General features: G+C 45.1%; 1 protein-coding gene across 1 annotated transcript; it reads left to right on the top strand.

Moving 5' to 3' along the window:
• Positions 1-9093: 9093 nt before the first annotated feature.
• On the top strand, positions 9094-10044 carry LOC309564152 (C3a anaphylatoxin chemotactic receptor-like; the record flags this gene model as incomplete). Its single annotated transcript, XM_082268781.1, has 1 exon — positions 9094-10044. One exon carries the CDS (start codon positions 9094-9096, stop codon positions 10042-10044), a length of 951 nt encoding a protein of 316 aa, XP_082124907.1.
• Positions 10045-10614: the final 570 nt, after the last annotated feature.

Here is a 10614-nt window from a genome sequence, read left to right as displayed (position 1 = left end):
GACTAAAGAACTGTTTAAAGGCATCGGTCAGCCAGCAGCCTTCTCCACCACTCCTCCTTTGGCCGAACGATGCCTAAGAGACATGTCCAGAGAATGTAAACTTCCCAGTGTCTGGAAAGGTGCTACACAAATTTTTCTTCAAGGCCTACTCAAGATGTTCATCCTCTGCTCCCTCTGTGAAGGCAGGATGAGCTCTGCAACTTTACCCTTGTAACGTGGATCAAGAAGGGTTGCCAACCAGTAATTATCCCTCTCCTTGATACCACAAAACCTCAGGTCCTTTCGCAGGATTGCAGAATCAGGGGTCCCATGCAATGTAAAATTTTAGGAGGCATGAGCTTCTGAGTCCTCCGGGTCACTAAGGATGACATTGTCAGGAGCAACCTCTCCCCAACTACGTACAACTCCTGGGATTTCTGGGGAATGAAAACCATCCCTTGAAAACTTCTGTATGTTATCCTCTACATCCATGCTGCCACAATCCTCCTCCTCCTCTTCCTCTTCTTCCTGTGTGTTTTGTGGCCATGCAGGAATGATATCTGCATAAAGGGGGCCTTGTGAGGAAAGGAAGTCCTCCTCTTCCTCCCGCTGTTCTGCCTCAAGTGCCCTGTCCATGATTCCAGAAAGCGTGTGCTCCAGCAGGTAGATTAGCAGGGTAGTGTCACTGATGCATGCATCATTCCAGCTCACCATCCTTGTGGCCCCCTCAAATGGTGACAGGGCAGTGCATGCATCCTTTATCAGCTGCTACTGGTGTGGTAAAAAGAAGCCAAGCTCCCCTGAGCCTATCCTTGTGCCATACTCACACAGGTACTCATTGATGACCCTCTGTTGCATGTGCAGCCACTGCTGCATTGCCAATTTTGAGTTCCACCTGGTGGGATTGTCACAAATTAGGCGGTTGGTGGGCAGGTTGAATTCTCATTGAATGTCAGATAGCCGAGTACTGGCATTGTATAAACACCGGAAATGGCCACAGACTTTTCTGGCCTGCCTCAGGAGATCTTGTAAGCCCAGGTACCTGTTCAAGAAACGCTGCACCACCAAATTCAGGACATGCGCCAAGCATGGAACATGTGTCAAGTATCCCTGTCGGGGGGGGCGGAGAGAAGGTTGGTGCCATTGTCACATAAAAACGATTCCTGGCTCAAGCTGTCATGGTGTCAACACTCTCTGAGTCTGCCCCTGCAGAGCTGACAGAATCTCTGCCCCGGTGTGACTCCTATCCCCTAGACCAGTGGTCCTCAACCCTGGCCCTCAGGGCCCACTAACAGGCCAGGTTTGCAAGATAACTGAAATACATCCCAGGTGATATAATTTGCTGCTCAGTGATTGCAGTACTCTTGTCTGCATCTCCCCAAGGTAATACTTAAAAACTGGCCTGTTAGTGGGCCCTGAGGACCGGAGTTGAGGACCACTGCCCTAGACAGACCAACGGAAGAACTGCATGGCATATTTTAGCCTGACTGCTTGCATAGCCCCTTGAACGCTTAGGGAGCACTGCTGGTTCAGAGGACAATTCAGCAGAAGAGGACATAGAGGAAGAAGAAGAGGAGGAGGAGGTGGAGTAGCCAGATGTGGCAGAACCAGCACCAGCTTTTGGAGGCATAGTGGCAAAACAAGCTCCAGCACTGAACCTTGTCCTGCATCCTTTACAGCTGCCAGCAAAGTTACCCCGTGAACCGTGAAAGAAATGTAACGTTCCTGTCCATGCCTGCTGGACCCAGAGTCAGCAGTAATGTGAATTGTGAACCTTCCTGCTGACTGCTCTGTACAACGAGGCCAAAACACTACCTTCCACATGATGGTAGAGAGCCGGAATGGCCTTACGGAAAAAGAAATGTCTTTTTGGAACCTGCCACTGTAGTAAAGCACATTCTGCAAATTCACGAAAGGGGGCAGAGTCTACTAGCTGAAAAGGCAATAATTGTAGTGCTAGCAATTTGGCCAAGCTAGCATTAAGATGCTGAGCATGTGGATCGCTGGGACAGTATTTTTTTCTATGGTTCAGCAACTGGAGTAGTGAAATTTGCCTGCTGGTGAAATCAACAGTGTATGTACTGCTAGCAGATTGGGTGCAAGTATCTGAGGCACTCATTGCTATAACATCATCCCTCTCAATGCAGGTTTTTGAGAAGACATGAGGTATATTAGGGTTAGAGATCCCAGATGAGGAGCAAGGTGAAGTATGCTTGTTTTATCATGTAGCTCTTTCAGATGCAGTTGCCAACTGACTGCATGGCAGGTCGTCATATGCCTTGCCAAGCATGTGATGCCCAAGTTTTCTGGCCACGCTTGATCTGCTCCAGACATATATTGCAAACAGCAAAGCTGCTAACTCCTCCTCCTCCTCCCCCTCTCTTTCCTCCTCTATTCTTTCAGGCACCCATGTACAGTCAGTGACCTCTGTGGAGAAGGAGCCTGTGGAACGGGCCGCTTTGGCAGCAGCGGTGGAAGGGAAAACTAGTATGAGCCTGTGTGACAGAGGACAAGGAGGATGAGGACGGCTTATTTATCCACTAAACCATCTCTTCTGCATGTTGTGGCTGAATAACACGGCCAGCACCAGAAAAAAAGGATGGGCGTACCCCGCCTGCAGAGGATGCACCATATCTGTGACCACCACCTCGCACTGTAGCACAGGCTGCTTGCCTCTTTTTTGTGGCCTGAGAGCATCTGCCTATCCTTATCGGCCTTTCAGACATGATGTGGATTTTGGGGGGGGGGGGGGTTTATTACTGGTTGATAAATATATTATATATACTGTGTGTATATATATACTGCACTGCTGATATGTACTAAACTGACCGATAGATACTGAATGGCCTGATATTTACTCAAGTGGCATATACACACACACATATATATATATTTATATATATATAGATATAGATATATAGATATACATATATATGTATATAAATAGCAATGTATGGTCTATACTGAACCGAGCAATAGATACTGAATGGCCTGAAATATATTAAAGTGCCATATATCTATATATATATATATATAGAGAGAGAGAGAGAGAGAGAGAGAGAGGGAGAGGGAGAGAGAGAGAGAGATATCAATATATGGACTATGGACTATTAAAGGACAAACTCACAAAAAACACGAGAGTATTAATGGTATACCCACGTCCCGGTTATTAATATACAAAATAGATAGTAAGAAGGGGCAAAAAAGGGGGACTTTTGAAGGGGTGCCGTCATAGGACCAATAGTAAAAAAAATTAAAAAAATGTATTAGATTGCACAAAATATATTAAAAAATATATTGTATTTCTGATAATTACAGAGAACAATATTATAGCATCCTTAAAAGAAAAAGAACCAGGAGTAGCATAACCAAAAGTGGCAAAATAAGTTTCTACATATAAGGATGGTTTTACAACAGACCACTGGCGGCTGGTTCTCAAAATTTGGGGGGGGGGGTGCAACCAATAAAATGTAATAGGCATTGCAGTGACCAGCTTACATGCCCCCTTCAATGCAGAGACCAGCGTACATGCCCCCTTCAATGCAGTGACCAGCGTACATGCCCCCTTCAATACAGTGACCAGCATACATGCCACCTTCAATGCAGTGAGCAGCATACATGCCCCCTTTCAATGCAGTGACCAGTGTACATGCTCCTTTCAATGCAGTGACCAGCATACATGCCCCCTTTCAATGCAGTGACCAGTGTACATGCTCCTTTCAATGCAGTGACCAGCATACATGCCCCCTTTCAATGCAGTGACCAGTGTACATGCTCCTTTCAATGCAGTGACCAGCGTACATGCCCCTTTTCAATGCAGTGATCAGCGTACATGCCCCCTTTCAATGCAGTGACCAGCATACATGCCCCCTTTCAATGCAGTGACCAGCATACATGCCCCCTTTCAATGCAGTGACCAGCGTACATGCTCCTTTCAATGCAGTGACCAGCGTACATGCCCCCTTCAATGCAGTGTGCCCCCCCCCCCCCAGACCAGTGAACTTACCTGGAGCAGCCGCGGCAGCGCCTTCTCTTCAGTGTCCCGGCGGCGGGTTCTCTGTCTTCAATCCCCGGCGTCTTATCGAGTCCTCCCGTTCCCACCTCCTCCTCAGCCAATGGCATGGGGTTTGCCCTGCGGCCAATCAGGAAGCACGTATCGGACACACTCCCTGATTGGCCAGGAGGAGGATCCGTGTGATAATAGCGAATTGGCTGCTATAAACTGAAGTGCCTATATATATATATATATATATATATATATATATATATATATATATATATATATATATATATATTACTTTGTGGTATTGTCATGGCTCTCACCATGCCATACAGACGGCCGCTGTTAAGTACCCAAAAGGGGATTTGAACTTGGGTATTTGGTGTTCTGTGTCTGTTATCCTGCCTCTGAGCCGCACTTCAGCTCATATGGATCCAGTCTTGTTTATCTGGCTTTGCCTGCAGCACTAGGGGCCTGGAGTTTACCTGAGAATGTTCCTGTCTCTCATTGTCCATCTGAAGCCAATTGCTCATTTAAGTAAGGTATAAAACACTGCCTCTCCCTGAGAGCATTGTCATTTCGTTATTCCTGGTTGACAGATTTAGTTCCTGTGTTCTTGTCTCCTGAGCTTGTTTTCCATACTGACTCCGGCTTCTGACCTTGCCTCTACTCCGTGTTTATCCTGACTTGTGGCTTCCTTTGACTATGGTTATTTCTGAACTATCCTTCTGTTCGTATTCCTGCTGATGCTGCTAATTGGAACACTTTTCCTGCCAAGCCCCCGTGCACAGATTCACAGCCCAGGTGGCTTCCTTACCTGGTCACCTTGGACTATGGATATCTGCAAGGGTGAGCACACATCTCTGCGCTACAGACTCTAACCAAGGTAAGTTCTGGCAGGTATATACTGCACTGCTGAATACACTTCACTATCTGATCTCTTAAAGTGTAAAAAGCACAAATCTCTCTCCCTGCAAAACTGACTGCTAGCAATGTCTTAACTAGACTACTCTGCTGACTACACTGCACTGCACTGTCTGATAGAGTGTAAAAATCACGTTCCTCTCCCTGCCCCAATCTCTTCCTATCTCGCCCTCACACTCTATACATGGCTGCTGTATGAGCAGCCTTATATAGTGTGGAGTGTGTACTTAGCCTCTGAGCCATGATTGGCTAAAGGCAGCCTGCCTTTGTCCAATCATGGCAGAGATGATTTGATTGGCCAAAGCATGGATGTCAGGATGTAAGCTTTGGCCAATCACATAATGCACTGCAAGAAGCCGATTTGTTTGGTGAATGGGCGACCAGCCGATGTTCGACCCAAACACAAAGTTCATCTCTAATTGGGATACACTGAGTGTATGCGGGGGGGGGGGGGCTGTTTACATGGGTTTGTGGGACTCAAACTCCATGTCCCAAGCTGAATTAGGGCCAAAGAAAGTAAATACCCTCTTTGCTCCAAAACATAAACCTCTGATCATGTTCATGTGAAACACATCATTAGATCCATCATGGGAAAGGGTTTGGAGGATCCCATACATTCATTCCACTCTACCAGAATGTCCACCCATGGATTAATATAAAAATAGTTATACAGTTATACCCTTGCAACAAATTCCGTGCATGTTTCATTTCTAGCAGGCGGCACTGTCTTGGGTGACTTAGAGAGTGACACAGCCGTAAGCAATGCTTTTGTTTGGTAATTCTGAACACTTTACGCAGAAGCTTTGGGGATACAGAGGGCGGCTTAATCCCCTTACCGTGGGACTTTCCCATCCTTAAAGCAAAAATAGCAGATTACGCGAGCGAACCTATGTGTTGTTGTGTGCCATGCGTAGAGTGGCCCAGAGGAGACACTGAAATAGTGCCTATGAAGCCGATTGACCACACTCGTGCTTTGTTCCGCTTAAAGCCGAACATACAGACAATACGCTATGCTGACGCCTTTGGCTCCCCACTTGCGTTTTCGGGAAACCGGTGATGCGTCTTGAGAACCTCCAGAGACTTATAATACAACTACTTAGCAATTCTATTTGCATGCATCAAATTTAAGCACTCATTACTTCAACCACTTCTGGACCGGAAGATTTTCCTACTTAATGACCAGGCCATATTTTGCGAATCGGCACTGCGTTATTTTAACGGACAATTGCGCGGTCGTGCGACACTGTACCCAAATAAAATTGATGTATTTTTTCCCACAAATCTCCATGTGTCCGGCGCCCCGCATGTAGATTAGGGGGCCAGACGCGTGGATGGGGGGGGGGGGGCCCTGCGCCCCATATACACTAGCCGCCTCTGCACGTATTTCTTTGCTATTTTAACTGCTTCCTGACCACCGCCTCCTTTTTATTGCGGCAGTGCAGCCCCCCTCGCATGGAGGCAGCTAGGGTGCGAGCGCGTGGCAGTGGCGTCACGCTCCCGCCCCCACTCATCAGCAGGAAAGCCGATGCACGGGGCAGGTGGCTCCGATTGCCGCCTGACACCTGCGATCGCTCCCCGCTGAGAGAGAAGGATGGTCGGCTGTTGTAAACACAGCCGACCGTTTGTCTCCCGGGAATGATCCCAGAGCGCCTGTGATCCTTCTATATAGGATCACAGGTCTCTATCATAATTTAATAAGCCACGCCCCCCACAGTTAGAATCACTCCCCTAGGCTCACGTTTAACCCCTTGATCACCCACAATGTTAACCCCTTACCTGCCAGTGTCATTATTACAGTGACAGTGCATATTTTTAGCACTGATTACTGTAGTAATGTCACTGGTCGCCCCAAAAGTGTCAAAAATGTCAGTTAGGGGTCCGATCTGTCCGCTGTAATGTCGCAGTCCTGCTAAAGATCGCAGTTTGTCGCTATTACTAGTAAAAAAGAAGAAAAACAATAAAAATTACATAAATCTTTCCCATAGTTAGTAGACACAATACCTTTTGTTCAATCCAATCAAAATATGCTTATTGCTATTTTTTTTGCCAAAAATATGTAGCAGAAATCAAATTGGCCTAAAGTGTTAAAAAATTTAGATTTTACATTTTTTTTAGAATGTTATATGGCAGAATGTGAAAAATATTTTTTTGTTTTTTTTTCAGAATTGTCGCTCTTTTTTTGTTTATAGCGTAAAAAATAAAAATCGCACAGGTCGTCAAATACCACCAAAATAAAGCTCTATTGGTGGGGAAAAAAGCAATTGTATTTGGGTACAGCTTCGCACAACCTCGCAATTGTCCATTAAAGTAACGCAGTGCCGAATAACAAAATATGGCCTGGTCATTAAGGGGGGAAATCTTCCGTTCCAGAAGTGGATAAAGTAGTGCTCCAGTCTTGATTTCATAAGCATTGCAAATAGCTGTGAATGATTAAATTCTGCAGAACATCAATATTCAAAAAGATCAATATCCCATAACTCCTCATCACCATTTTTCTCTTGGTGTCAGGTAAACGTGTCAGAAATGACTCATACAGCTAGCAGAGAAAGGAAGCAGCAGACAGAATTTACACTTAGTGCTCTGGACTGGGACAAGTACACACTATAGAGTGATATGCTTTGTACAGATTTCATGTCTGAGGTTTACAACCACTTTAACTGTGTGCAAGTGTACTTGGGAGAATTGATGCTAAAAGGCAAAGGACAATCAAATACTGATTTGATCTAGGGTTTTCTTTGTAGGTTATTAACTGGTAATTTAAAATTTCCCACGTAATTCACATTTTTTTCCCTAAAACTTTTGCACAGTACTGTACAATAGTGTATATGTGTATATATATATATATATATATATATATATATATATATATATTGCCAAAAGTATTGGGACAACCCTCCAAATCATTTGATTCGGGTGTTCCTATCACCTCCAAGGCCATAGGTGTATACAATCTAGCACCTAGGCATGCAGACTGCTTCTACAAACATTTGTGAAAGAATGGGTCACTCTCAGAAGCTCAGTGAATTCAATCGTGGTACCGTGATAGGTTGCCACCTTTCCCAAAATCAATCTGAAATTTCATTGCTACTAAATATTCCACACTCAACTGTTAGTGGTATTATAACAAAGTGGAAGCAACTGGGAACAACAGCAACTCAGCCATGTAAAATGACAGAGAGGGGTCAGCGCATGCTGAAGCTCACAGTGTGCAGAAGTCGCCAACTGTCTACAGAGTCAATAGCTACAGACCTTGGTGTGGCCTTCAGATTAGCACAACAACAGTGCCTAGAGAGCTTCATGGAATGGGTTTCCATGGCTGAGCAGCTGCATCCAAGCCTAACATTACCAAGTGCAATGCAAAGCGTTGGATACAGTGATGTAAAGCACGCCACCACTGGACTCAAGAGAAGTGGGAACATGTTCCCTGGAGTGACGAATCATGCTTCTCTGTCAGGCAATCTGATAGACGTATCTGGGTTTGGCAGGAGGACGGTGGCTTTGGCCAGGAGAACGGTACTTGCCTGACTGCATTGTGTCAAGTGTAAAGTTTGGTGGAGGGGGGATTATGGTGGGGGTTGTTGTTCAGGGGTTGGGCTTGGACCCTTAATCCCAGCGAAGGGAACTCCTTAATTCATCAGCATACCAAGACATTTTGGACAATTTCATGCTCCCAACTTTGTGGGAACAGTTTGGGGATGGCCCTTTCCTGTTTCAACATGACTCAGCACCAGTGCACAAAGCAAGGTCCTTAAAGACATGGATGACTGAGTTTGGGGTGGAGGAACTTTACTGGCCTGCCCAGAGTCTTGACCTCAACCCAACAAACACCTTTGGGATGAATTAGAGTGGAGACTGCGAGCCAGGCCTTCTCGTTTATCATCAGTGCCTGACCTCACAAATAAACTTATGGAAGAAAGGTTACAAATTCCCATAAACACACTCTTAAACCTTGTGGACAGCCTTCCCAGAAGAGTTGAAGCTGTTATAGCTGTAAATGGTGGGCTAACTCAATACCCTTTGGACTAAGACTGGGATGCCAATAAAGTTCATGTACGTGTAAAGGCAGGCGTCCCAATACTTTTGGCAATATAGTGTATATATTTCATACTAAGATTTTCCTTACAATAATACCTAATTGAGCAATAATCAGACAGATGAAGTAACTCTTGATGTCTTCACAGGTAAACAAGATGTTCAATGTCAGCAGTGAAACGGAACAAACCACAATTTACAGCAATTTGCACCTGTTTGAATTCCTAGTTTCATGTTTAGCTGCTCTCGTGGGGGTCCCTGGCAATGCTCTGGTGCTTTGGGTCATTGGCATTAGGATGGAGTGGACCGTGACCACCGTTTGGTTTGGAAACCTTGCTGTTGCTGATATCACTTTCTGCTTGTGTCTTCCATTCATTGACGTGTCGAAAATCTACCGAGGCTGGCTGTACGGTCCTGCCCTCTGCAAGATTTTATTATCCAACCTCTACCTTAACATGTATGCCAGTGTCTTCACCCTGGTGGCTATCAGTATTGACCGATGGATTCTGGTTGTCCATCCCGTGTGGGCCCGAAATCACCGAAGGCTAAAAGTGGCATGGATGATATGCTTGGCTATTTGGATGTTGTCCTTTTCGATGTGTCTGCCTTTTTTTATCTACACAAGATATGACACCTCTGATATCAAAAACCTATGCCCTTTAGAACCTCACATAATAGAGCCCTTCTACCTTACATGTGCGATTTTTGGATTTCTGATCCCTCTTATTATTATTTGTACCTGTTACATTCATCTGGCTTTTAAAGTACAAAATACCAGGCTTTTATTAGAAGGTAGAAAAACCATCTTGATGGCAATTAGTGTTATAGCTCTGTTTTTTGTCAGTTGGGCCCCCTACCACATAATAAGAATAATCCTGATATATATTGGCAACGATGTACTGTACATCCTGAGAATTCTCTCGCATTTTCTAACTATGTTCAATAGTTGCATCAACCCAATACTCTACGTCTTCATGGGGAAAGATATGAAGGAAACGCTGAGACAGTCTATTTGCGAGCTCATGCAAAATATATTTAGGGAAAAAGAATTATCCCCACCATCCAATGAGAACCAGCGCACCGCAGAAGAAAGCCTTCCTCCACAGTGAAGAGCTTGGTGTGAAACCTCAATTTATACCAAAGAAATTCACATGATTGTAACTAGAATTGCTGTTACTGGACTATGCAGGCTTAATAATGCTTTATTATTGTTAACGTTTTCTGAATGCAGGTCCTTTTTTCTTCACAAAATAAAGCTTCTTTGGAGTTTGAGCTTCTGATTCTTTCAAGTATGGAACGCTGATTGCTGTGAGATGTAGTTTGGGATAAGAGTCTTCTCAATACCATTGCAGGCAAAAAAACGACAGGATCCAGTGTGTCTGGAGGCAGGAGGAGCCATAGAAATAGCAAATCCCTGGGAAAGAGCAGAGCTGTTGGGAGATAGGTGCCGGTGTGTTGAGGGGATGGACTTGTCAGCTGGGGGAGCCATTGAGAGACTGAGTGCTAATCTAATGGTGGGACCAGTCCGTACCGGAGAACTAGACCGTTAGATGCAGACCACTGGACTGAGATAAGATCAGGGTGCTGCTGTGGTCAAGTCCTACTCAGAGGCCTATTATTGTCTCACTGGGGGGTTTGAAGCATAGAGCCTAGGTTAGATGCTTGTTGCTGCTTCCACA

This window comes from Pelophylax lessonae (genome assembly GCF_965119305.1).
Source record: "Pelophylax lessonae genome assembly, chromosome: 9".
Classification (NCBI taxonomy): domain Eukaryota; kingdom Metazoa; phylum Chordata; class Amphibia; order Anura; family Ranidae; genus Pelophylax; species Pelophylax lessonae.
This window is presented reverse-complemented; position numbering and strand designations above follow the sequence as displayed.